General features: G+C 44.7%; 1 protein-coding gene across 2 annotated transcripts in view; it reads right to left on the bottom strand.

Annotated features, from left to right (window-relative positions):
- Positions 1-22,634, bottom strand: part of LOC138676678 (cell surface hyaluronidase CEMIP2-like) — a 141,837-nt gene that overhangs the window by 71,660 nt on the left and 47,543 nt on the right. For both annotated transcript variants that reach the window (XM_069766196.1, XM_069766197.1), the window contains exon 3: positions 6,814-7,284. In XM_069766196.1, coding sequence (XP_069622297.1) covers positions 6,814-7,284 — 471 coding nt within the window. The remainder of the gene's footprint in view (positions 1-6,813; positions 7,285-22,634) is intronic.

Here is a 22,634-nt window from a genome sequence, read left to right on the forward strand (position 1 = left end):
CATCTCTCAACATCTATCCTTCAAGATTGCCCTGTATGTTTACCAATACCAACTCATGATTTGCCATGGTTTTCTCATCATACTACTGTCTGATGAACATTTGCTAAGCCTTCCTACACTATTATGGCTTTTTGCATTAATCATCACACACCTTAAGGGAATCATGTTTGCCATGTTTTTGGCATCAGCCTTATATATTGGAAGGTTTGAACTACTGACTTTATTTTAACAATTGATTTCAACTTGTAGAGTTCTATAGTATGATTGCACTAAATACATTTGTCGATAGCACTACATTCTGGCATTTTGATGTCCTCTTGTAGAGTTCTATAGTATTTTTGTTTAAATACATCAGCCAATAGTATTACTTCTCGTATTCATACTGTTACTGGTCCTCCTCATTAGTGTATTAGTGCTATCTGTCATATTCTTGGACACGAATTGCATGCTGTATACATCTGAATGTGTGTGTGTATTATATATATATATATATATATATATATAATTATTATATGCTCTGTGCTAATCCCTTCCCGTCAGTTGCCACTTCTTTTCCAGTGGTCCAGCGTTTTAATATTTATTACATCTGTTTTTATCAAGGTGTGGACACCCGTTTTCTACAGTGTTGACATGTAACCAAATGTCTGTTAAATAAAGAGTTTTTTTTTATGTTTATGACTTTGCTTTGTTCTCACCTAACTTATGACCACATGCTCGGTGTCCTGTTTCAGGACTAATGACCTATAGGTGTACTGATGGCAGTCATGTGGGCCATTGTTAGTCCACTGGCTGCCACAGCAACCCATCGGCACCGCGCAATTACAACTCAGGAATGCTGGTAGCGTGGCAGAGGGAGCAATTTCATTATAACGCTTTAAATGCCAATGTTGCTATTGACAGCGGCATTTAAGGGGTTTCACTGTAGCGATAAAAGCTGGCTTTGCTCCCGGCATTTGTGAGAAATCAGCATGGTGTAAAATAGCATCTTACCATGATGTGCATTTTCATCATGGGTCCCTAAGGGCCTAAAGAAGCAATTTGTAGGGCTTACAATTCAGCAGATCAGTAAGGCCTCGAGCTTTATCTTAAAGAATTACAGAACGCAAATTTGTAATGTGGCTGCTTTGCCATGTTCTACCTTCTATTAGTCTTAGGAAATAATTTTGTAAAGTTCTATAGAAGAGTCTCTACTATTGGTGGCCAATGTTGAGAAGGAGATGCCTTTCTACAGGATTCTGCTGGCTCCATGCCCATAAGTTGTGCTGCTGTAAGGGACATTGGGGAAGCAATAGACTCACAGTGTTGATCTGTCCTCTGCATATGGCTGTTGGGTGTGTCAGGCTTCTTCCCACATATACATTAGCTGTTCATATGACATGTTCACATTTTTCTTATCCGGCCAATATGGAATATTTGCTTTTGAGCTAGTTTGTGAATAAAGAAGAACAACATGCCTCAGGAGAGGAAACTGAAGCAGCAGCTGTGGGCAGGTGTACGGCTCAGGAATCACAGTATACCTTTTATACTGCTGACTTGCACAACTGAGCCTTTTATTTAGTCCACGGAGCACGGCCTGTGTATAGGGAAGGCTCATCTTGACGCCTGCTTTAGATTTTTCGCACTTGCTTACACTTACCTATTCTATGTCTATGTTGTCTTCATGTCATTGTTTATACAATATTATAATATTCATGCCAGATACAATGAATCCATTGTTAGAAAGTTCCCTAGGATCTCTTAAAGGGGATGTGTCATCCTCACAACGACCATTGGTAATTGACTTTCCTCATATAAGGAAACTTCTTATTATGCTGTGCAGCCGGTGAGTCAGTGGCGGCGCCTATATCCGTTGAGAACAATGAATTGCGCATATTGAAAGCTAACAAGGCCGATCCTCCTTTACCCTGATATCTGCTGTCTGGAGAACATCAGGACACCCCTATACACATTTGATGGCCGGCCGATCCTTCTTAAATTAGCAGATCTTACTGACATTCATTGACCTGTACAGTATGGTCGCCTTTATATTCACAAGTTTAATATTTGTTTGACCAAAACAACATTTAATCAACATTTTAAATTAATTAAGTTTTCAAGTGGCATTAAAATGCTATTTGTTTTTTTTTCTTTTTAGTGTCTAACTTTTATTTTTAAATAGATTACTTTAAGTGACAGGTGCAAAGTCTGTTGCTACATTAATGTGTTATTCCCAAATTATCACCTATCTGTGGGTTAGGGGATGAATTGCTGATCGCTAGGGGTGCGACTGCGGGGACACCCACCCAGGCCTCTGGAAACTCAGATTGGGGCTCTTCCACCCCATCTTGAATGAAGTGGAGGTGCACGTGATCACCCTCTGTTCCATTCACTGTTTTGGCCATTGCCGTAGAAAGCAGAGAGTTACGCCGAACTATTTCCAGTAACGATGAATGGAAGAGAAGCCAGCTACGCACCTCTGCTTCATTCAGGAGGAGGCTGCATATTAGGGCCCCTTTCCACTTGTGAGAAAAACGGACGAGTGCAATCCGATAAAAAAATCGGATTGCACTCGGACCAATGTTTTTCAATAGGTGACATTCCATTTGCAATTTTTTTCCCAGCCGAAATCGAACTGAGAAAAATCTGTGTCGGCTGAGAAAAAAATCGCAGCATGCTGCGTATTGCTGAGATTCTCGGACGAGACTCGCCAATGCAAGTCAATGGGTGCGAGAAAAAAAACGCATGGAATACGGACCATCCGTATTCCATCCGTTTTTTACGGATACCTTACCATTCTGTGGCACAGAACACTGTAAATAGTCCTGTAAATGACTGTATAAAAATAGTTGCAGAGAAAAAAAACGGATTGCATACGGATGTAAAAACGGATGATGCGATTAAAAAATCACATTACACTCACATGACACTCGCATGACAATCGCACACGTTACATCCGTTTTTTCGGTCCGTAAATCAGACCGTTTTTTTCTCACACAAGTGGAAAGGGGCCCTTACACTTAGGGCTCATCTCCACTTGTGTGAGAAAAAAATGGTCCGATTTACGGACCGAAAAAACTGATGTAACGTCTGCGAGTGCCATGCGAGTGCCATGCGAGTGTCATGCGAGTGTCATGCGATTTTTTTATCGCAACATCCGTATGACATCCGAATTGCTGTCCGATTTTTACGCACGGATCTCCTTTGAAAAGCCGGTAATTCAGCGCAGAGTACAGTAAAATCACAGTGACAGGTTAGATGAGAGTAGATATATACACATAGAATAGGTATATATACATATATATATGTCAGGGAGACACCTATATATATATATTTATATTTAATGCAGCGCGAGACAGCTTAAAAGCTGGTAATTCAATTACCGGCTTTTGCTTTCTCCTTCCTAAACCCGACATGATATGAGACCTGGTTTACATACAGTAAACCATCTCATATCACCATTTTTTTTGCATATTCCACACTACTAAAGTCAGTAGTGTGTATATGCAAAATTTGGCCGTTCTAGCTATTATATTTAAGGGTTAAATGGCGGAAAAAATTGGCGTGGGCTCCCGCGCAATTTTCTCCGCCAGAGTAGTAAAGCCAGTGACTGGGGGCAGATATTAATAGCCTGGAGAGGGTCCATGGTTATTGGCCCCCCCCTGGCTAAAAACTCCTGCCCCCAGCCACCCCAGAAAAGGCACACTGGCTTTACTACTCTGGCGGAGAAAATTGCGCGGGAGCCCACGCCAATTTTGACATTAGTAGTGTGTCTCCCTGACATATATATATGTATATATACCTATTCTATGTGTATATATCTACTCTCATCTAACCTGTCAGTGTGATTTTACTGTACTCTGCACTGAATTGCCGGCTTTTCTAAGGACACGGGTGCGTAAAAATCGGACAGCACTCGCATGGTGCGAGTGCTGTGCGTTTTTTCTCTTGCACCCATTGACTTGCATTGGCGAGTCTCGTCCGAGAATCTCGGCAATACGCAGCATGCTGCGATTTTTTTCTCAGCCGACACAGATTTTTCTCAGTCCGATTTCGGCTGTGAAAAAAATCGCTAATGGATTGTCACCTATTGAAAAACATTGGTCCGAGTGCAATGCGATTTTTTATCGGATTGCACTCGTCCGTTTTTCTCACAAGTGGAGATGAGCCCTTATAGTTCCTGTGCCTTCTGTTAGTGTTGTTTTACAGATTCAGGTTAGCAAGTACAACAATACCTACGTCCTACCAGCTTTATTGCCAAATATGTGTGTATTTGTGGATACAATGTTTGGATGGTCTCTGTGATGATGATCTATGATTATGTATTTGTTAAGCTACCTTCACATATACAATTTTTCTGGTAGTTTTATCTTAAAAGACAAACGTGTAAAACCCTCATGTGTTTATGTGCATTTTAATACAAAAAAAGTGTGTTTTTTGTTGCTTTTTTTCAAAGTAATGTTTTAGTACTTACAGTAAGTTTTTTGCTACATTTTTCATATTACAAGTCGTGTGATTAATTGATGACTTAAATTAAAAATGACATGTAGAATCACAAGATGAAATGTAAAGCAAAACCCACAAAAAACCCAAAACACATTAAAAACAAAAATCAAGTCACATCAGCACTTGCAATTTTTACCCAATTTAAAGGGAATCTGTCACCTTAAATTGGCGGGCTATGTAAATGACCTGTGTCCGGTCTGATGGGCGGTGTTTCGTCTTCTTTTCTCCACCCCATCCTTCCCCGCTGTCTGCAATATTTTTGTGAATTTGAGTAGGTGTCCTCCATAGTTCGCGCGTGCGCAATCCAATGTTGCCTCGCGCACGCACAGTATGCTTTACCCAACTGCGGGCAAAGCCGAAGAACATTACTGCACATGCGCCGGCGCACTATGTCCCGGAAGTATTTTGCTGTGTTCAGGAACATAGTGCGCCGGCACATGCGCACTAATGCTTTTTGGCTTTGCCCGCAGTTGGGCAAACCATACTGCGCGTGCGCAAGGCTTGATTGCATTGTGCATGCGCGAACTATGGAGGACACCTACTCAAATTCACGAAAATATTGTGGACAGCGGGGAAGGATGGGGTGGAGAAAAGAAGACGAAACACCGCTCATCGGACCGGACACAGGGCATTTACATAGCCCGCTAATTTGAGGTGACAGATTCCCTTTAAAAAAACAGAGGATATTTGTGATGTGGCTGCAGTGCAGTGTGGTGCAACCTCCACCAGGGGTGCTAGCGAGGGAAGAGAGACCGCACACTCACAGTGCAGCAACACTGAGCAGCGGCACAGGTGTCACAGGTACCGAAATAGTGGTCAGACGAGCTGAGTCAGAACCAGTCAGGAGCAGAAGTACCAGAAGTAACAACAATGCATGTAGTCGGAGACAAGCCAGAAGTCAGAGCCAAACGGGAGCGTGGTATCCAAAACGTGAGACGTAAGACGAAGTTGGGGTACAAGCCAGAAAGTCAAAGCCAGTCGGGAAACGTGGTATCAGAGACGGAAAACAAGAGGCGGGGTTCAGAGGTCAGGCCGAGTCATACACTGTTGGGAAACAACCAGACGAACACTAAGTCAGGGATAAGGAACAGGTCTAATACAAATACGGGAAGTCAGAGGCAGAGGACACCAGGGTATACGGGTCAGCTGCTCTGGCCTGAAAGCATGAACTATTACTGACACTGGCAAGCAAACTGCAGAGGACTTAAAAAGCCCAGCCAGCTCCAAGATGAGGCCGAGAGGATTAACCCCACATGACCAGTCCAGAGAGAGGATAGCAGAAAACAAACCCCAAACTGGATCATGACAATATTATTGTAGAAAACGACATCAATTAGCAGGAAAAAAATGCTGTATGTGGAACATGCCATTTTTGTAACACAGCAAGAAAAAAATAAGAAAGTCAAGTTAAAAATAAAAACAAACAAGAAAAAAATGCTATATGCCAAGACTATTAATAAAAGTAAATGTTGGTAAGCCCACAGTAACATAATAACAGCCTGGTAACTGGACTGTTGGTGGATGCACAGTACATAGTTCCCACTAATGCATTGGTCACCAGTATAAATATGGTACATCTGCTGCCCACCCCTGGAAAAGGAGACACTGATGTATGTTTAGAATTATTGCATAAGACTGTAAGCAATTTTTATAAAATGTGCAACCTCCTGATTGCTACCAATGAACACGTTTCTATACATGTGCACATTACTTCCAGCAGGGAAGTGTAGGTAAATTATAACTGTGAGACGGACACCATAAGGCTACGTTCACACTAGCGTTGTGCGCCACGCAAAAACGCGGCAAAACGCACGCAAAAACGCTGCGTTTTGCGACGCATGCGTCGTTTTTTGCCGAAAATCGGACGCAAGAAAAATGCAACTTGTTGCGTTTTCTTGGTCCGACGCTTGCGGCAAAAAAGACGCATGCGTCGCACAACGCAACAAACAAAAACGCATGCGTCCCCCATGTTAAATATAGGGGTGCATGACGCGTGCGTCGCCGCTGCGTCGCCCGACGCTAACCCGACGCACACTAGCATAACGCTAGTGTGAACGTAGCCTAAGTGACCTGGAGTCTCACCGCACATGCTGAAAGAAGCAGCCTGGAATATTGTTCAAAAATACACGTTTTCCTGTATCTGATAATATATGACATACCGATGTTAACAAATACGGAAATCCTTGAAATCACAGAGAGCCATGTACTGCTGACTCCTCGAAAAGGGTTTGCAATGCAACAGGTAATTCACGTAGAGAAAGCAGCATGCATCAAAGCGAAAAACAGGAGGAAGATAGCAGACTTCATGCATTATCCATTCCCATCACATACCAATGGACTGCACGCTGGGATCCTTCAATGGTTTTCCTGATTTGTACATTCTCTTCTTTAGTAAAGACAGCGCTTTATTTTGTTGAGCCTCTACCAGAAATCCCAAGTCTCCTAGGAATCGTAGCACTCGGTGGAGCAGCATTGGCTTTACATTGACTTGCAAGAGCTTTAAAGGGCTAATAAGAGTGTCTGTGGGCTTCAAGTCCTGGTCACAGTTGTCATAAGGAAAAATACTCCAAGCTGGTTCAGGTCCTAAAGCAGATACTAAAACATGACGAGACAGTTTGAGTAGTACATCACAGGGCCAGGTCTTCCCTTTCCACTGCATGTCCAGGTGGTGGCCGCCATTTGCCAGGACATCGTCTCTCAATACTGGCACGTCACCTGGGAGCTCACGTGTGGACCTTTTCATGGCACTGAGTTCCGGGTGTCTCAATGTGATGATGTCATCAAAAGTGCTGTTTGGCAATACTAAACACAGAATACAACTGGGGTTGGTCATTGTAGAATAGCCAGATAAGAATAACAAGTCTCTGGGTCTTCAAACCTTACAACAGAAACACTGGCCTTAGTGCTGATGGCAGTGGCTTTGTTTTTCTATTACTGTAGGACCACTGCTGCCAGAGGTAACTGCAACCATTGATACCAATATAAGGATCATTTCATCAAAAATAGTGGTTTGTACGCCAAATTTTGCAACATTTCTATGCAGCAGTTTTACACTGGATTTCTGGTACAATGTGATGAACCAGCCCCAACGTCTGCATTCTGTAGGCCTTCTTCAGTAACAATGCCCCATTCACTGCGGTAGGCCTGTCCATGACCTGCAGCCAGGCCATTGTCATTATGCCATAGTGACGTCCATGTGACATGTAACACAGAAATGTGACTGGCGGGACACAGATGTCTGAGACCGTGCACGGGGGCATAGTTACTGAGTAAGACCACATGTCTGTGTTTGCTCATGTGCAAAAGAATGGTACAAGTGTCATGGATCTGAGTGTCATCAGCGTGTGGTCAATTTTACCATCAGTGCTTTTCACGTGTGGATAAATAAAAAAATCACAAATCTTCTCCTCTTCATTACAATGTTAATCGCGGGCAGCACGCGGTCTGTACTGATGACGTCCGTGTGCCATCTTTGATTTTCATGGAATCATAGACTTGTTTTGGCTCTTTTCATCTGTGCTGCCATTAAAAAACGGATATGTCTCTATGATGTCTGCACGGACACACCGTTTGCAAAAAATGACACAGACATGTGAACAGCCCCATAGACTATAATGGGCACATATTCGATCACGGACATCTGACTGAGGCCTTACAGGTGTTAGAAAGCTATTTTCTACAATTGGCACATTGGATTGATTGATATTTAAGACATTTCCATTCAAATGCGAAAACAGTGGTTGATATTGTCCTTTACCATCAGATCTGCCTCTATACCAGTTATTGTGCATTAGGGCCCCTTTCCACTTGTGAGGAAAAAAAACGGTCCGTAATCTGGACCGAAAAAACGAATGTAACGTATGCGATTGTCATGCGTTTGTTATGCGAGTTCAATGCGATTTTTTAATCGCACCATCCGTATGACATCCGTATGCAATCCGTTTTTTTTCTCTGTAACTATTTTTATAGAGTCATTTACAGGACTCTTTACAGTGTTCTATGCCACAGAATGGTAAGATATCCGTAAAAAACGGATGGAATACGGATGGTCCGTATTCCATGCGTTTTTTCTCTCACACCCATTGACTTGCATTGGCGAGTCTCGTCCAAGACCCGCAGCAAATCTCAGCATGCTGCGATTTTTTTCTCAGTCCGATTTCAGCTGAGAAAAAAATCGCAAATGGAATGTCACCTATTGAATAACATTGGTCCGAGTGCAATCCGATTTTTTATCGGATTGCACTCGTCCGTTTTCCTCGCAAGTGGAAAGGGGCCCTTACACACATTCTCCATCTACATAAATATTTAGAAATATTGGATCAAAAATCCCATTCCATGTAAAAAATAGGTTTTCTATAATCGTATCGCTAATTTTCTGTCGGTGACCACTTTGTCCGTACAAGTAATATACCCAGCGGAGAACATTTAGTATGACAGGAATGAGGAATAGACTGAGCCAAAATCAAAAGCGATTATCAAGGAAAGACTATATAAGTTGTCTAAGGCCATGTTCACACAGTGTGTTTTTTACTGCGGAACCGCCGCGATTTTGCCGCTGCGGCTCCGCAGCTGTTTTCCATGCAGGGTACAGTACACTGTACCCTATGGAAAACAGGAACCACTGTGCACATGATGCAGGAATCGGGAAAAAAAGCCGCGCTCAATAGCCGCGGTAAAAAAGAAGTACCATGTCACTTCTTTTTGCAAAACTGCAGCGGTTCTGCACCCATTGACCTCCATTGTGAGGTCAAACCCGCAGTAAAACCCGCAGATGAAAAATATATCTGCGGGTTTTACTGCGGTTTGTGGTGCAGAACCGCTGCAGTGTGGCTGCCCCCCGTGCCCCAATCCCACCCCCCCATGCTCCGATGCCACCCCCCGTGCTCCGACGCCCCCCCCCGTGCCCTCATCTCCCCCCCTTATACTTACCCCGCCTCCCGGTGTCCGTCCGGCCGTCTTCTCCCTGGGCGCCGCCATCTTGCAAAATGGCGGGCGCATGCGCAGTGCGCCCGCCGAATCTGCCGGCCGGCAGATTCGTTCCAAAGTGCATTTTGATCACTGAGATATAACCTATCTCAGTGATCAAAATAAAAAAAATAGTAAATGACACCCACCCCCCACCCTTTGTCACCCCCATAGGTAGGGACAATAAAAAAATTAAGAATTTTTTTTTTTTCCACTAAGGTTAGAATAGGGGTAGGGTTAGGGGTAGGGTTAGGGGTAGGGTTAGGGGTAGGGGTAGGGTTAGGGGTAGGGTTAGGGGTAGGGTTAGGGGTAGGGTTAGGGGTAGGGTTATGGTATTTTCAGCCTTTTTAACCCTAAAAAACTTCCTAGAAAACACACAGACTCTGCATAGAAAACTGCATAAAAAAACGCATCAAAAAACGCATCAAAAAACGCACCAAAAAAGCACCAAAAAAAGGACCTGCGTTTTCTGCCAAGAGCTGCGGTTTTTAGTCCTGAAAAAAAAGGAGGGAAATCAGGAACGTGTGAACATACCCTAAGAAGTTCTTAAAGTGTAAGTGGGTAAGTATGGGGACAGCTGTCGCTACTGACACATAAGTCACATGTATGTAACACTTGGTTCTCCATCTGTTACTGAATGACAAGACAAAGTACAGCAAACAGATGGCGGCTAGCAGGGAATTCAGCCACAACATATTGTCTACTTTTACCGAAAATACACTAAAAAGGAGAGTTACAAGGCACCAAGGATTTCACATTCTGCACAGTTATTATGGAAGGCCATTAGAGAAGTACAAGGGCCTCTGAAGGCGCAGAAAACCGCTTTTATCTGCTAATGGACGGAAAGTTTCAGTCTGATCATAAATAGAAAGTCGTAGCAGTAAACCTCGGCACTGAAGGTGGATACGTGGCAAAAATAGTGAGTTAATTTACAATAGATTAGTCCGTAGGTAACAGCTGGCAGATAAGACGTTTCGGTCCCGTATGGGCCTTCATCAGACTAAGGGCCCCTTTCCACTTGTGAGAAAAACGGACGAGTGCAATCCGATAAAAAATCGGATTGCACTCGGACCAATGTTTTTCAATAGGTGACATTCCATTTGCGATTTTTTTCCCAGCCGAAATCGGACTGAGAAAAATCTGTGTCGGCTGAGAAAAAAATCGCAGCATGCTGCGTATTGCTGAGATTCTCGGACGAGACTCGCCAATGCAAGTCAATGGGTGCGAGAAAAAAAACGCATGGAATACGGACCATCCGTATTCCATCTGTTTTTTACGGATACCTTACCATTCTGTGGCATAGAACACTGTAAATAGTCCTGTAAATGACTGTATAAAAATAGTTGCAGAGAAAAAAAACAGATTGCATACGGATGTAAAAACGGATGATGCGATAAAAAAATCACATTACACTCGCATGACACTCGCATGACAATCGCACACGTTACATCCGTTTTTTCGGTCCGTAAATCGGACCGTTTTTTTCTCACACAAGTGGAAAGGGGCCCTAATGCTGTACTGCTAATCTTTTGGAAATGAACTCACTATTTTTGCCACGCATCCACCCTCAGTGCTGAGGTTTACTGCTACTATATAGATTGGAGCCATATTCAGGCACCTGATCTACCCACACCGGAGTGCAGTCAATGATTTTTCCATAGATACAGTGGGGAAAATAAGTATTTGATACACTGACGATTTTGCAAGTTTTCCCACCAACAAAGAATGAAGAGGTCTGCAATATTTTAGGTACTATGATTTTTACATAACTAATTTGCATTTTATTACATGAAATAATTATTTGATACAATAGAAAATCAGAACTTAATATTTGGTACAGAAACCTTTGTTTGCAATTACAGAGGTCAGATGTTTCCTGTTCTGGACCAAGTTTGCACACACTGCAGCAGGGATTTTGGCCCACTCCTCCACACAGATCTTCTCCAGATCTTTCAGGTTTTGGTGCTGTCGCTGGGCAACACTAAGTTTCAGCTCCCTCCAAAGATTTTCTTTTGGATTCAGGTCTGAATCCTATCTAGGCCACTTCAGGACCTTAAAATGTGTCTTACAGAGCCACTCCTTAATTGCCCTGGCTGTGTTTCAGGTCATTGTCATGCTGGAAGACCCATCCATCTTCAATGCTCTTACTGAGGGAAGGAGGTTGTTAGCCAAAATCTCATGATACATGACCCCATCCATCTTCATTTCAATACCATTCAGTCGTCCTGTCCCCTTTTCAGAAAAGCACTCCCAAAGTTTGACGTTTCCCCCACCATGCTTCACAGTAGGGACGGTGCTTTTGGGGTTGTACTCATCCTTCTTCCTCAAAACATGGCGAGTGGAGTTGATACCAAAAAGTTCAATTTTGGTATCATCTGACCACATGACCTTCTCCCATCCCTCCTCTGAATCGTTCAGCTGGTCATTGACAAACTTCCAAGGGGCCTAGACTGGCCGGAGCAAGGAGACCTTGCGTGCCCTGCAGGATTTTAATCCAAGACGGCGTAATATGTTACTAATGATAATGTTTGAGACAATAGTCCCAGCTCTCTTCAGGTCATTGTCCTCCCGTAGAAAGGGAGTGTGGAAACCACATAAAGAACGACCAAAATGAGGTATTAATACATAAACATCTTTATTGACAAACAAAGTTACAATCCTAAAAAAGCCTAAATAGGCTTGAGACAAAAAACAGAACAAGGTGAAGTAATGGTGGCGATTGCCCCAACCAGTCGCCACTATGTCTGAAAAACGTGCGGACCAGAGAACTAAGGCTGCCAAAAAGGACGCTAATGAGGATAAATTCTATACCTAGAAATATCTATAAATCCTAGTACATACATATATGATATACCTAACGGGATGACAAAAACAATGTAAATAAAAATAAATACCACAATGCGGTGCAAGCGGCAATGTCAATGATGATATACCCGTATGCAGCCAATAACGCCACTCCAAATATGTATGAAGAATATCACACCTAACTATGTCCCTCCCCCATCGTAACCTAAGACCGTGCAACTCCCCATATGGCTGCCCGGTGAATACCAGGACTAGTCGCCGCTATGCGGCTGGAAGTTTTACCTGTAACAGGGGGGTACTGGTTGGCAGCCCGGTCTGGTCCCACACGTGCACCCGACGCGCGTTTCGGAGCGGAGGCTCCTTCGTCAGGGGGCGTGTCGGCTAACTCCGGAAACGGGGTTTAAATACCAGAGTATCATTGATTGCCGGGACGAGGCCCGGAAGTGACGCAGGCGTCGCCATGACACCGGCGACGCTAGGCGGCGGCGGCGTCATGCAGGAGAGCCGCCAGAACCATGGCAACCCTCGCTGCATATAGACGCCGCAAGCCGCCCAGGGCAGCCGGGACATGACACGCATGTGTACAGGCAGCGCCAGGGCAATCAATAGAACACTATCACAGACTAAGTACAGATAATGGAAGCACCTGAGAAGTAACTACCACTGGGCACATAGATATAAAACCAGAGTGAAAGAAGGGAAGAGGGGAAGAGGACAAGGGGAGAACGAGAAAAGAAAAAACATGTACTGAAAATAACAACACAAGAAAGAACCATAATATCACCATCTCAGAGAAATATAAAAGCTAGAGGGGTCCCGGCTACACCTACCTCTATACATGATGTCACCTAAATACAACTCGGTAGTACCAGGATCCCAGAAAACCATCCCCAAACAATGCCCCACAAAAAAATAAGTGCCACAAACGCAGTAATGACACATATTAAAAACAACAAGAAATACTGTGATAATCGTGTATACAGCAACAATTCCCATCATATTATCATCTTCATCCGTCATATATATGCATCAAACGAAAGCCGAGGAAACTGAACCCCATAACGGAGTTAAACGACATTCACAAATACTAGCGTGTAGGAGATACTAAAGCAATATTCTGTACAGCAGCAATTTCCATTGGATCGCAGTCTTCATCCACACTACCAGAGTCTCCAGCGAGAGCCTAGGAAACTGAACCCCATAACAGAGTCGTTCCACATCACCAAATGCTAACGTATCTATAAGTAAAAAAGTAAAAAGTTAAAAACAAACATAGCAGCCACGAGACGGGACAACCCACCACCAAAACACTGCCTAGGCCAGAGATCACAGAAAAGATGCAAAGCTAATAGTTTCATTTAATCCGTGGGGGTGGACCGTGTTCAGGGTCCACATCCAACGTGTCTCAAGCTGTGCCAGCCGTTGGGAGATGTTCCCCCCCCTAATTCCCGGCTCAATCATGTCTATCCCTTTGACCCGTAGACCCGTGCTATTGCAGCCATGATGGGACTTAAAATGCCTGGGTATCGTTTTTAATGTGCTTGAATCAAGCACACTGGCCGCTGCTTCAATTCCAAGCACATGCTCACGCACCCTTATTTTCAACTGCCGAGTCGTCAGCCCCACATAAATTAGGGGGCAAGGGCAAACCGCACAATATATCACATTCTTGGATGTGCAAGTGATAGACTTGGTGATTTTAAAATTCTTTTGTCCTGATGAGTCAGTGAACGTGTCATCTCTGGAAATGTTGCGGCATGCCACACAGTGACCACAAGTGCGACAGCCGCCTCTAGGTAAGTAGCGTGGGTCGTTCAGAAATGTCCTAGGAGGGTTTTCAACAAAGTGGCTGCGCACTAAGTGGTCATGCATGTTCTTTGACCTCCTAAATGTAATGGACGGTCGAATAGGCAATAGCTTTGCCAACGTTACATCCGTTCTGAGGATCGGCCAGGCACGTTCAAGTGCATATCTAATGGCGCCTGCCCTCGAGTTGTAGTTGGTCACGAACCTCACCACCTCAGATTCACTACCACCAGTCCGGCTACCATAGAGCAATACATTTCTTTTACTATGCTTCGCCCTTAAATATGCTCTTTTGATAGCCCGATTGCTGTATCCCCTTTCTCTAAACCGGGACCAAAGGTCCCTCGCTTGTAACTCAAAGTCAGAGTCGGTGGAGCATAGGCGGCGTAGGCGTAGAAACTGCCCAATGGGGACAGCACGCACCATATGGACGGGATGAGAGGAGGCCGCATGGAGCAGCATATTTGTGGCAGATGGCTTTCGATAAATTGTGGTTTGCAATGTATCAGAACCATCTCTTTGCAATGTCACGTCAAGGAACTCAATACTCGATCTATTACATGTCGCTGTCAGCCTTATATTGAAAGAGTTCTTATTTAAAGTAGTCACAAATTCAGAGAAGGACTCACTGTCACCCTGCCAGATGATAAGAATGTCATCTATGTAGCGCGCCCACAAGAGGACGCGCTCCATAGATGACAGACCCTCTGACTGCAGGAGGTCCCTTTCCCACAGCCCCAGGAACAGATTAGCATAGGAGGGCGCAAAGGCCGCCCCCATGGCTGTTCCCTGGAGCTGCAGGAAAAAGGACCCCCTGAAAGTAAAAAAATTATGAGTCAGGGCAAAATTCAAAACCTCCAAGAAAAAGGCAATAAAGTCAGGGGACAAACTGGATGTGGATAGAAAGAAACGAGTTGCAGCCAAGCCATCACAGTGGCGGATACTCGTGTACAGTGATTCCACATCCATAGCCCCCATAATCGTGTCCACCCCCAGATGTAGATCGTCCACCCTACGTAGCAGTTGGTTTGTGTCTTTCAAAAAAGAGGGGAGCTCTTCCACCAGCGGTTGCAGGATCGAATCGATCCATTTGTTTAAACGTTCAAGATAACTGCCATTCCCCGACACAATGGGGCGTCCCGGTGGTGTAGCCATGTCCTTATGCGTCTTGGGAAGTAAGTAGAATGTTGGCACTGTTGGTTCAACCACCACAAGTGCTGTATACAATTCCCTAGAAATGACTCCATCCTCCACGCCCTTTTCGAGAATCCCCCTGAGTTGCGAGCAGTAGGCGGACAAGGGGTTATAGGTCAGTTTTTTGTAACAAGTGGAATTCAGTAACTGACGCATGGCCTCTTTCACATACATGGTCTTAGGCCATAGCACTATATTACCCCCCTTGTCCGCCGACTTAATCACAACATCAGGGAGATCTCGAAGCTGTTTGAGCCGTCGTCTCTCTTGTTTCGTCAGATTGTCGTTTTTAATGGTTTGAGGAATCTTGACTAATTCCTCACTAGCCACTTTCACAAAAGTTTCAATGGCGCTGCAACTTGCCAATGGGGGAAACTTTTTTGATCGCACGCGAATCGCTGGTGGAATCCTACCTCCTTCCTCTATCTCTTCTTCTCTGGACAGCTCCTCCAGGATTCTCAGGGCCGATTGTTCGCTTTCTGTAGGGAACAATTCATGAAGATTATTATCAAAAAAGTGCCGTTTGAATAGTAAAGACCGGGCAAATAGATGTAAATCCTTAATCACCGTAAACCGGTCTAGACCCGCCGTAGGTGAAAAGGACAATCCCTTACATAAAAGCGAACAATCGGCCCGAGATAGAGGGTATTTACTCAGGTTTATTACCTTATTATCATCCTTGGGGGTTTCAAAGTCCCGTGTTTTATGCCTCCTATAAGGATGGAAATTTTGTCTCCTCGTACGATTGTAGCTCGTGCCCGAGCGTGTGACCGCAGATGATATTGAACTATCCGACTGGGAACCATATGACGAAAGAGATGTATTAGATCCACTCCTCAGCATCTGATGATGTTGTATCGATGTTTTCCTCCACATATATACCTTCTGGGACTGATAGTCTTTCAAGTCACGATTAAATTTGGAGGACTGTGTGTCACTTATTTTTTTAACGGTTGACTCCATGATTTTATCAATTTGTGCATCGTAATTTTTAAATTGCTCTTCCGAGCATTTCCCACGTACCTCTGATAGTATCAAATCGATCTCTCTGTCAAGTCCCTCAATAGTTTTAATATTGAGTTCAATCAACAGCTTCATAAAAGTTCCTGAACAAGCCCCACAGGCCTCCTCCCATCTCGTCACAAAATCACCATCCTCAACGGGGAACGTTGGCACTACTCGAACACGAAGGCCCCTGGGAATCATATTTTTCAGGAGATTTTTTTTTTTTTGCCGGCTAGAGATCACAGTAGTGATATAGTATTTGAATCCGTGAAAAAAATGTTATTAAAACGCACAAAGCTTTGGTGGAACAGATTGTTCTTGGAAAAATATCTCCTGAAAAATATCTCCTGAAAAATATGATTCCCAGGGGCCTTCGTGTTCGAGTAGTGCCAACGTTCCCCGTTGAGGATGCTGATGATAATAAGGTAATAAACCTGAGTAAATACCCTCTATCTCGGGCCGATTGTTCGCTTTTATGTAAGGGATTGTCCTTTTCACCTACGGCGGGTCTAGACCGGTTTACGGTGATTAAGGATTTACATCTATTTGCCCGGTCTTTACTATTCAAACGGCACTTTTTTGATAATAATCTTCATGAATTGTTTCCTACAGAAAGCGAACAATCGGCCCTGAGAATCCTGGAGGAGCTGTCCAGAGAAGAAGAGATAGAGGAAGGAGGTAGGATTCCACCAGCGATTCGCGTGCGATCAAAAAAGTTTCCCCCATTGGCAAGTTGCAGCGCCATTGAAACTTTTGTGAAAGTGGCTAGTGAGGAATTAGTCAAGATTCCTCAAACCATTAAAAACGACAATCTGACGAAACAAGAGAGACGACGGCTCAAACAGCTTCGAGATCTCCCTGATGTTGTGATTAAGTCGGCGGACAAGGGGGGTAATATAGTGCTATGGCCTAAGACCATGTATGTGAAAGAGGCCATGCGTCAGTTACTGAATTCCACTTGTTACAAAAAACTGACCTATAACCCCTTGTCCGCCTACTGCTCGCAACTCAGGGGGATTCTCGAAAAGGGCGTGGAGGATGGAGTCATTTCTAGGGAATTGTATACAGCACTTGTGGTGGTTGAACCAACAGTGCCAACATTCTACTTACTTCCCAAGACGCATAAGGACATGGCTACACCACCGGGACGCCCCATTGTGTCGGGGAATGGCAGTTATCTTGAACGTTTAAACAAATGGATCGATTCGATCCTGCAACCGCTGGTGGAAGAGCTCCCCTCTTTTTTGAAAGACACAAACCAACTGCTACGTAGGGTGGACGATCTACATCTGGGGGTGGACACGATTATGGGGGCTATGGATGTGGAATCACTGTACACGAGTATCCGCCACTGTGATGGCTTGGCTGCAACTCGTTTCTTTCTATCCACATCCAGTTTGTCCCCTGACTTTATTGCCTTTTTCTTGGAGGTTTTGAATTTTGCCCTGACTCATAATTTTTTTACTTTCAGGGGGTCCTTTTTCCTGCAGCTCCAGGGAACAGCCATGGGGGCGGCCTTTGCGCCCTCCTATGCTAATCTGTTCCTGGGGCTGTGGGAAAGGGACCTCCTGCAGTCAGAGGGTCTGTCATCTATGGAGCGCGTCCTCTTGTGGGCGCGCTACATAGATGACATTCTTATCATCTGGCAGGGTGACAGTGAGTCCTTCTCTGAATTTGTGACTACTTTAAATAAGAACTCTTTCAATATAAGGCTGACAGCGACATGTAATAGATCGAGTATTGAGTTCCTTGACGTGACATTGCAAAGAGATGGTTCTGATACATTGCAAACCACAATTTATCGAAAGCCATCTGCCACAAATATGCTGCTCCATGCGGCCTCCTCTCATCCCGTCCATATGGTGCGTGCTGTCCCCATTGGGCAGTTTCTACGCCTACGCCGCCTATGCTCCACCGACTCTGACTTTGAGTTACAAGCGAGGGACCTTTGGTCCCGGTTTAGAGAAAGGGGATACAGCAATCGGGCTATCAAAAGAGCATATTTAAGGGCGAAGCATAGTAAAAGAAATGTATTGCTCTATGGTAGCCGGACTGGTGGTAGTGAATCTGAGGTGGTGAGGTTCGTGACCAACTACAACTCGAGGGCAGGCGCCATTAGATATGCACTTGAACGTGCCTGGCCGATCCTCAGAACGGATGTAACGTTGGCAAAGCTATTGCCTATTTGACCGTCCATTACATTTAGGAGGTCAAAGAACATGCATGACCACTTAGTGCGCAGCCACTTTGTTGAAAACCCTCCTAGGACATTTCTGAACGACCCACGCTACTTACCTAGAGGCGGCTGTCGCACTTGTGGTCACTGTGTGGCATGCCGCAACATTTCCAGAGATGACACGTTCACTGACTCATCAGGACAAAAGAATTTTAAAATCACCAAGTCTATCACTTGCACATCCAAGAATGTGATATATTGTGCGGTTTGCCCTTGCCCCCTAATTTATGTGGGGCTGACGACTCGGCAGTTGAAAATAAGGGTGCGTGAGCATGTGCTTGGAATTGAAGCAGCGGCCAGTGTGCTTGATTCAAGCACATTAAAAACGATACCCAGGCATTTTAAGTCCCATCATGGCTGCAATAGCACGGGTCTACGGGTCAAAGGGATAGACATGATTGAGCCGGGAATTAGGGGGGGGAACATCTCCCAACGGCTGGCACAGCTTGAGACACGTTGGATGTGGACCCTGAACACGGTCCACCCCCACGGATTAAATGAAACTATTAGCTTTGCATCTTTTCTGTGATCTCTGGCCTAGGCAGTGTTTTGGTGGTGGGTTGTCCCGTCTCGTGGCTGCTATGTTTGTTTTTAACTTTTAACTTTTTTACTTATAGATACGTTAGCATTTGGTGATGTGGCACGACTCTGTTATGGGGTTCAGTTTCCTAGGCTCTCGCTGGAGACTCTGGTAGTGTGGATGAAGACTGCGATCCAATGGAAATTGCTGCTGTACAGAATATTGCTTTAGTATCTCCTACACGCTAGTATTTGTGAATGTCGTTTAACTCCGTTATGGGGTTCAGTTTCCTCGGCTTTCGTTTGATGCATATATATGACGGATGAAGATGATAATATGATGGGAATTGTTGCTGTATACACGATTATCACAGTATTTCTTGTTTTTAATATGTGTCATTACTGCGTTTGTGGCACTTATTTTTTTGTGGGGCATTGTTTGGGGATGGTTTTCTGGGATCCTGGTACTACCGAGTTGTATTTAGGTGACATCATGTATAGAGGTAGGTGTAGCCGGGACCCCTCTAGCTTTTATATTTCTCTGAGATGGTGATATTATGGTTCTTTCTTGTGTTGTTATTTTCAGTACATGTTTTTTCTTTTCTCGTTCTCCCCTTGTCCTCTTCCCCTCTTCCCTTCTTTCACTCTGGTTTTATATCTATGTGCCCAGTGGTAGTTACTTCTCAGGTGCTTCCATTATCTGTACTTAGTCTGTGATAGTGTTCTATTGATTGCCCTGGCGCTGCCTGTACGCATGCGCGTCATGTCCCGGCTGCCCTGGGCGGCTTGCGGCGTCTATATGCAGCGAGGGTTGCCATGGTTCTGGCGGCTCTCCTGCATGACGCCGCCGCCGCCTAGCGTCGCTGGTGTCATGGCGACGCCTGCGTCACTTCCGGGCCTCGTCCCGGCAATCAATGATACTCTGGTATTTAAACCCCGTTTCCGGAGTTAGCCGACACGCCCCCTGACGAAGGAGCCTCCGCTCCGAAACGCGCGTCGGGTGCACGTGTGGGACCAGACCGGGCTGCCAACCAGTACCCCCCTGTTACAGGTAAAACTTCCAGCCGCATAGCGGCGACTAGTCCTGGTATTCACCGGGCAGCCATATGGGGAGTTGCATGGTCTTAGGTTACGATGGGGGAGGGACATAGTTAGGTGTGATATTCTTCATACATATTTGGAGTGGCGTTATTGGCTGCATACGGGTATATCATCATTGACATTGCCGCTTGCACCGCATTGTGGTATTTATTTTTATTTACATTGTTTTTGTCATCCCGTTAGGTATATCATATATGTATGTACTAGGATTTATAGATATTTCTAGGTATAGAATTTATCCTCATTAGCGTCCTTTTTGGCAGCCTTAGTTCTCTGGTCCGCACGTTTTTCAGACATAGTGGCGACTGGTTGGGGCAATCGCCACCATTACTTCACCTTGTTCTGTTTTTTGTCTCAAGCCTATTTAGGCTTTTTTAGGATTGTAACTTTGTTTGTCAATAAAGATGTTTATGTATTAATACCTCATTTTGGTCGTTCTTTATGTGGTTTCCACACTCCCTTTCTATGTAATGTTATACGACTGGGTTTTTTATGGATCCATTATAGGGCAATATTAATATTAATATAGATTTTAGGTGATGTTGCCATTTAATACCTCTATTTCTTCATTGTCCTCCCGTGTAGTTCGGGGCTGATTCCTGACCTTTCTCAGAATCATCCTTACCCGCACGAGGCGAGATCTTGCATGGAGCCTCAGACTGAGAAAGATTGACAGTCATCTTTGGTTTTCTTCCATTTTCTAGTAATTGTGCCAACAGTTGTTGCCTTCTCACCAAGCTGCTTGTCTATTGTCCTGTAGCCTGTCCCAGCCTTGGGCAGGTCCACAATTTTGTCCCTGTTTTCCTTAGACAGCTCTTTGGTCTTGGCCATGGTGGAGAGGTTAGAGTGTGATTGAGTGTGTGGACAGGTGTCTTTTATACAGGTAACAAATTCAAACAGGTGCATTTAATACAGGTAATGAGCGCAGAGTAGGAGTTCTTCTTAGGCCGGGGTCACACTAGACCGTAATACGGTCGAGTGCAATGCGATAAAAAATCGCATTGCACTCGGACCAATGTTACCATATGGGGCCGCTCCCACCAGCCGACTTTTTGTCGGCCATTTTCCTCGGTCCAAGACAATCGCAGCAGAGGAAAACTCTCGGCCGAGTGATGTGTGCTATAAGCAGACCCCAGCAATGGAGGAGATGGAGAAATTCATTTCTCCGACTCCTCCGCAGCTGTGCTCCGATCCTCCCTGTGCGAGAGAATTGGAGCACAGACGCATGACACTCGGCTCCTGCTCTGCTGCGAGCAGGAGCCGAGGGTCATTAGCATATCGCATCCGATGTTCTCGCATCGGATGCAATACGCTAGTGTAACCCCGGCCTTAAAGAAAAACTAACAGGTTTGTACGAGTCAGAATTCTTGCTGGTTGGTAGATGATCAAATACTAATTTCATGCAATAAAAAGCAATTTAATTATTTAAAAATCATAGAATGTGATTTTCTGTTTTTTTTTTTACTTTTGGATTCTGTCTCTCACTGTTGAAGTGTACCTGCAATAAAAATTACAGACCTCTCCATTCTTTGTAGATGTGAAAACGTGCAAAATCGGCAGTGTATCCAATACTTATTTTCCCCACTGTAGATAGTAAACATAATGGATTGGGATGACCCCACTAGTGTCCACAGCAGAGACACGTAGAGGTCTGCATCCCTCTCCGATATGATTGATATGGCTAGCACAGATTGTGTGTCCTAAATGGCTTCTTTAATTTCTTATACCTTCAGCCCAGTTACATGGCTGAAGAATGTCTGACGAGAAGCTGTAGTAATTGTCTTTCCAGATTGGCGGAACTTGTGAAAAGTTGTGTTTTTGTTAATGAAAACTTCACCTAAATTTAAAAAAAGGAGAGGATGACTTACATTGAGAAACGATATATTAAACCATCAGCATTACAGCTACTGGATCGACCCTCCGTATTACGGAGGTCTGCAGTGGAAACGTCCTGTGGGAATGTGCCCAATGGCAGGGTCATAGAGAGCGTTTTTAGTGGCACCTGATTGCGGTTTTCTGTTCTGATGCTGTTTTTGAAGCAATTTTTCCAACCGTTTTTTGCAGGCTTTCTACTTCAGTGTCAGGTTTGGTGCTGGTTCCACATTAGGCCAGTCTCACACGTCCAGATAATTCCGGTACCGGAAAAAAATCGGTACCGGAATTATCCGTGTCCGTGTGCCCCTACGTTTCTGTGGCACATCAGTGTGGCAAACGTGTGCCGCCCGTGTGCCCACTGGGTAGCACACGCACCGTGCTGGGTACCACACGTACCAGCATCTGGTGCCGAAGCTCTATTCATATCTTCCCCGCAGCAGCGTTTGCTGTAGAGAAGATATGAATAATTGTGTTTAAAATAAAGATATATGTGCCCTCCGCCCTCCCACCCACTGTGCACCTTCCCACCCCCTGTGCGCCCCCCCCCGCTGTTCTGAAAATACTCACCAAGCTCCCTCGCCGGCGCTGCTTCCTGTTCTGGCCGCATCTTCTCCTGTATGCGGTCACGTGGGGCCACTCATTTACA

Source organism: Ranitomeya imitator, chromosome 4 (genome assembly GCF_032444005.1).
Source record: "Ranitomeya imitator isolate aRanImi1 chromosome 4, aRanImi1.pri, whole genome shotgun sequence".
Taxonomy (NCBI): Eukaryota; Metazoa; Chordata; class Amphibia; order Anura; family Dendrobatidae; genus Ranitomeya; species Ranitomeya imitator.